We start from the raw sequence: 6,420 nt of genomic DNA on the forward strand, positions 1-6,420 counted from the left end.
CCTGTTAGATAAAAGGAGCATTCTTTTGAAAGCAGGACAAACATCTTTGCCTTAAATAATATATATCCCCTTTGTAAGCATAATAAAGCAAGACAGATCATTACACGAATAATACAATATGGCTCCGGTCATGCATGGGTTGTGTGTGCATGGTGCATGCAGGGAAGAAAAATAAAGAGCAAATGTGAAATCTTGCAGTTTTGCAAGACACACACACACACACGCAAGCACGCACGCACGCACGCACGCACACACACACACACACACAAATCAACTCTTCCCTGGCCTGCCAGCAAGTAGGTGAGGATCAATGTTGGTGGGCGATAGTGAACTGGCACGGTGCCTGGACCCGAGCAGGTTGAGCTGCACGTCTATTGATCTTTCTCTTCTTCAGTGCTTCAGCATGTTTGATTCATCTCCCCCTTTATCATCATGTGTGACATTGAATCTTGCCAAGTGAATGAGTTAAAAGTTAACAGCGGACTTCAGGGAGTTGATAACTAATTGTACTGAAACTGCAGCACTGCTTTGAAGAGATGAATGTGTGTGTCCCTGACTCATGAAGTCAATGCTAGACTAGTAGTCTGTGTTTCAACTGTAACAATGTGCAGATAGAACGTCCTTGGGCCTTGCATATATTTAATCTATTTTCAAATAATATAAATGGGCCCACTAAATTATAGAATAAAATAAAGAGTTATACACATCAATGGAAAGACTTTGTTTCTCACAGGGTATAATGGCATTTTCACTGAGGGTATTTTCATGTAGTATTGTATATAAGAAAGTGTAAATATTGTATATTTCTCACCCCTGGTGAAATAGTCTATGTTTAGGGCTGTGTAAAAGGAATGTGTGAGTGAGCTCTTTAATAACTTGTTGTGAATTATAGGCCATAGTGACAGTGCTCTGTGAGACACACACACACACACACACACACACACACACACACACACACACACACACCTTGGGCTGTTGCGCCTCCATGGCTTTCTTGCCATCCCAAGCCCAGCTCCTCTTGGTGAAGTAGTTGACGGTGGCAAACTCAATCAGGGCGGAGAAGACAAAGGCGTAGCACACTGCGATAAACCAGTCCATGGCTGTGGCATACGCCACTTTAGGCAAGGAGTTACGAGCACTGATGCTGAGGGTGGTCATGGTCAGCACGGTGGTCACGCCTAGACATGGAACAGAAAGGGTTAATGTTACCACTCAGACAGACAGACAGACAGACAGACAGACAGACAGACAGATAGACAGACAGATAGACAGAGTGACTGACAACATCGTCTTTAACTGAGTATCATGCAGGAGCAGATAGTTGTGTCTCAATCAGTGTTTGGATTCAAAATAGTAGTACGGATCAGTGCGGATTAGTGGTTCATTTTGCTCATCTTCATCAGTCGATTCTCATTTCCATTTTAATGAGAAATATTGATGCATTAAGTAGGAAATTAATTAGGGGGAAGAAGTACATAGATTGGAGCGAAAAGTTGTGAATCATTACATTACAATGTCTGACAAGTACATTTCCCAACAGGTTCCATGTGGTTCTCTTAGCACTGTGCAGACGGCTGCCTGCCTGCCAGCCCCCAGAGAACGAGCATTCTGTTCTATTACAAGCATGTGTGGGTGTCTCTGTGCCAGTCACACTAACCAAAGACGGTCCTGGCGGGCACAGACTCGCGGTTCAGCCAGAAAGACACCTGGGACAGGATGACGGTCATGAAGCAGGGCATGTAGGTCTGAATGACAAAGTATCCAATCTTCCTCTTCAGGTAGAAATGAGCCATCATCACTGTGTACTGACCTAAGGGGGGACAGGCACAGGAGGGAGGGGGAGGGGGGGGGTTCTGTAATTGCGAATATAAATCCTGATATGCTTAGGTACAACCAATAAAGAGTATTACCATCTTTTTGTAATTGGTGACCCGGTTTTCTATTACCCTCAGTAATACTCATACTATTTAGTGATGATACTGTGAAGTTCATAACTGAATGCCATCTGGGTTTCACATTAGACTAAATATGGTAGCTAAAGTATTAGAGGAGGGAAACAACACCGATTACAATCCAGACATACTGTAACAAACGGATCACATGACTGTACAGTACAGTATGTCTAGTATAAACAGTGCAATATCTATCTAAAATATGAAATCTATTTTTGACTAACAATCAAATAAAAAAATAAGTAAAAAATAAAATAAAAAATGTGAAAACACAGTTTAGAATTCACACAGCTCTTATAGGGAGATTACTCAGAAGGAAAAGTGAAATGAATAGAGTGCATCAGACAGACACATGTGTGCTTCCTACTTCATACTGTGACAGCATGAGGTAAATCATCAGTGTTAGAAAAGGGATGGTGGAAAAAGCATCATATCCTGTTAACCAACTTGCATGAAGATTGCATTTGAAGCTTTAAAAAAAAAAAAATCCTTTCTAGCCATGGAGTCTGATAAACTATAGAAAATCCACTGATGACTGCTGCTTTCTCCTGGCAAAATCGGATTTTTGTGTCTCGCTAATCCCATGTCACAATCTGCATCGTGCAGCCTCTTTCTCTCTCTATCGCTCTCTCTCCCTCTCTCGCTCTCTCTCTCTCCCTCTCTTGCCCTCTCTCTCTCTCTCTCTCTCTCTCTCTCTCTCTCTCTCTCTCTCTCTCTCTCTTTCTCTCTCTCTCTCTGCACGCAAGCAACACACAGTCCATCCTACTCTGTCAGGCTAGGCCACACTAGATTGAGGACACATCATAGTCTTCACCAGCTACAAAATCCAAAGAAAGCGAACCTAGATCAGCGGTGAATACAGGGCAGGAGCTCAGATGACCGAGGTGGAGGGAAGCTGAGAGTGTACCGGAGGAAAGTTTGGATGACAGTCTGCAGACGGTGGGCCACCAGATAGGCACCATGTCCTCAACAAGAAGGGCACTTCTCATGCCCACGCTCCAATGACTAATACCCAGCAGCCCTGCGGTGGGAGGACCGGGGGAGCCCTGCTCACGATTGACTGCTTTCCATGCTTGGAGCTGGATGGGAATCTAAAAGGCTTGAAAATGCGTTGTTGGTGGATTTTACTCCTTGGTTTTTGGAGTGTCTATGGGGAACTGCCATTCATCGCTGAGAATAATGCAGCCATGTTGGTCAACTGGTGAGTATGGTGGACTTCCATTACTTCCTTTAATATGTGTTCACATTGGGGGTGGGTTGATTTACCAGGCTCTGTAGGCACAGTACAGTAGATGTCAGTACTAAGAGGAGGTGCGTCAGCGGTGTTAAGTTGCTGCTAATAGAAGAAGACAGGTTATCTCTGATGTAAGGACGTCTTCCACAGCGTACAGGGAGTGTGTATCTTATAGTGATGATTTCAGTTTTTGTTCCTTTAATTCGCAATGTGTAGAAATGTGTTGTATTACTATTTGTATTACTATTATCTTCAGCTTAGCCTGTCAGTTTAGAGGCCCTTTAATGGCCCCTTGTTCCTGCTCTGAACTCTTGCTGAGCTATTCTTGACTTGAGTAAAGAGGGTTTGCACCTCAGATTAGCACTGCTAATTGAGGCCCGGCCCCCACCCTCTCCCCTCAGAAGTCAGGCTGAGGAAGGGGGGGTATGACTAAGAGAGAAAGGGTGCAGGAGAAAAGAGGGAGAGAGAAGGCTGACAGTCTAAATCTATGATCCGGTTGACACCTGCAACAGGAGGTTGAAACTTCCTCCTCCTCTGCAGCAGGTTGAGCACTAGTAGAGCACCTTTAAATGAGCTTTCTAGTAGATTGCACTTAAAAAGCACCATGGGCAGACTTAACTCACAACATTCAGGCCTAATGCATGAAAAAACGTGTTTTGCTTGACCGATATGGGTCAAAGTGAGACGGCTACAGTACATGTACAGTAAGTGCAGGTGGCGAAGTGATGAAAGGCCCACACACCCTATAATAACCTCTGTACCAACGGCAGCAAAAGTGTATTATCATACCTCTTTACATAACAGAATTAAGCAGATGCCCGCTCATCCCCACGTGTCTTGGCCACAGCCAGCCAATCGGTGTGGGCTGACGTCACTCAGTAAAAGCACAACTGATGGGCCTGCACACGGATTAACCCTACAGACCCAATGGCTCAGGACGGGGATAAGTGTTTTTTTTCCCCCTCTTCCCTCTGCGTCCCTAGAGACAGCTGGCAATGTGTGGGAGGTGTTCTCAAATCCTTCGCGATTCATTTATTGTCTCTATCCAGCTTGATTTGAAAACATTTTCTTCACACACCAAGCTTTCATTTGGGTAACACACAGAGCGTAATCAGGACTAAAATGTAGAGACATGGTGTGCATGGAAACACAATGAACATTCCTTGTTCTACACCAAAGTAGTGAATAAGTGTGTGTGTATTTGTGTGTATGTTTGTGTGTGTGTGTGTGTGTGTGTGTGTGTGTGTGTGTGTGTGTGTGTGTGTGTGTGGGCAGGAGGGGGGGGGTTACCTCTGCTGGTATAGATGTCCTCTGTTCCAGCGGTCTGTCCAATCAGATGGTACTGGTTTAGCCGTGAGCCTTCCTCAGCCACCACCACTGACTTGGCCGCCCCCTGAGTCCACGTGTAGACCACCTCCGAGACAGGATACGCATCTGGCAACACAGACAGGAAGCACACAGCTTAACATAGGATGTATCATACAGGAGAGAACACACATAGTACAAAACTCATAGTGTTCAGCACTGACAGTGCAGGCATGTCATGGTTGCTCATAGGCCTAGTCATTCCTTATGGCACGTAGGAATTGCTTGTGTCCTATTCTGTCTCTTGCCAGCTCCAGATGTTTCCACGTCACTTCTACAGCCCTTATCTCTAGTCTAGCTCCTTGTCTCAAATTCAGCTGCTATTTGAATACTGCAAAGCACTGTGTTCTTTAAAACACACTATTTAAGAACAAGGTTATGCAGACAAAGATATCAGATAAAAGGCATTTACATTACATTTGAGTAATTTAGAAAAACCTAATACTGTATTCAGGGAGCTTTTAAAAGTATATTTAAACAAATGTCCTGGACAGTAAATGTCAATTCACTGCCTATGTTATCTGTAACAAGGAAACACCATCAACTCCATATACTGTATGGAGGAAACAGAATCATCTGAGGACATCAGTGACAGAGAACACACAGAGAACGTGATGACAGGAAGCCATGTTGAATGGTAATTGACTTTTAGAGAGTAATTCTTCTGATAAATTAACTCAGCCACACTGTAAACAAATAGCTAAAAGCCAAGTGACAGTGCTAAGTAAAAATGGTATGAAAATGAAAAATTGATGAAAGGAGAAAATGTCTTCAAGTACTGCACATACCAGCCAGTTCAGCTGAAATTTGAATATAAAACATAACTTTTTTAATTTATTCTTTTTAAATGAGTCAACTCATATAAAGTACTAATAATAGGATACCTACAGTAAAATGGCTGAGGCAGCTTTTCTCCTCACAATGTAATATTAGGAGACACTAATCCTTGCTCTCCTTTTCCTTGCTCTCCTTTCTATGCTCTCCTTCATGCTTAACCTAAAGAGCTGGTTATATACAGTACGATGAAATCACACCTCAACTACAATGACACAAGTCAAACACGTGATTGTCTAAGACACCCTCATCTCGATATTCACCGGTGCTAGAGCCTATACGGTACATCAGTGAGCTATCCAGAGGATGAAGTGTATTGTACATAAAGTCTACACCTTTCATTTTCTAGTATGATACGGTCTTCTCGGTGTGACTTTAGCAATCCCGCTAAGATTCCAGCTGAGATTACTATTTTGTGAGAATGCCACGCGGTCAGACTCGACATGAACCACAATCGATAATCAATGTTCAGTCATGCTGTTATCTCAGGGAAAACACAGAGGGGCTTAATTTCTCATTCTCTTCCATATGTTGATCTCTCTCTCTCTCTCTCTCTCTCACACACACACACACACACACACACACACACACACACACACACACACACACACACACACACACACACACACACTCACACACTTAACACAAAAACGTAACACACAGAATACACAAGCCTATTTTTAAAACAAACAATCCCTGTTGCAAAAAATGCAGTCTCGCTCACTCAAAGTCTTCTCTCTCTCTCTCTCTCTCTCTCTCTCTCTCTCTCTCTCTCTCTCTCTCTCTCTCTCTTTCTTTCTCGCTTGCTACAGTACATAACAGCATCCAATCTCTCTCAGTACTGCATTAATCCTACTACTCTGGTGTTAGATGGCTCCACAGCAATTAAGATTGACTCCAGTCACCCAGACTGTTGGATTATCCCTGTCCAAATACTGCTGGAGTCCTCTCTAGGACACTATGTCCCAGGGTTGGCCCTTTAATACACCCCTCATAGATGCTTAGACACAGGCTAAGGGTTCACAGCTACATATG

At 43.5% G+C, this 6,420-nt stretch overlaps 1 protein-coding gene across 1 annotated transcript in view; it reads left to right on the forward strand.

Moving 5' to 3' along the window:
• Window positions 1–3,058: 3,058 nt before the first annotated feature.
• The window catches only part of gabrb3 (gamma-aminobutyric acid type A receptor subunit beta3), a gene marked incomplete at both ends in the record, with an annotated part of 43,505 nt that continues 40,143 nt past the window's right edge, over window positions 3,059–6,420 (forward strand). Inside the window, one exon of the mRNA XM_083671935.1 lies at window positions 3,059–3,153. Coding sequence (XP_083528061.1) covers window positions 3,059–3,153 — 95 coding nt within the window. The remainder of the gene's footprint in view (window positions 3,154–6,420) is intronic.

The sequence above is a fragment of the Argentina silus genome (genome assembly GCF_951799395.1).
Source record: "Argentina silus genome assembly, chromosome: 6".
Classification (NCBI taxonomy): Eukaryota; Metazoa; Chordata; class Actinopteri; order Argentiniformes; family Argentinidae; genus Argentina; species Argentina silus.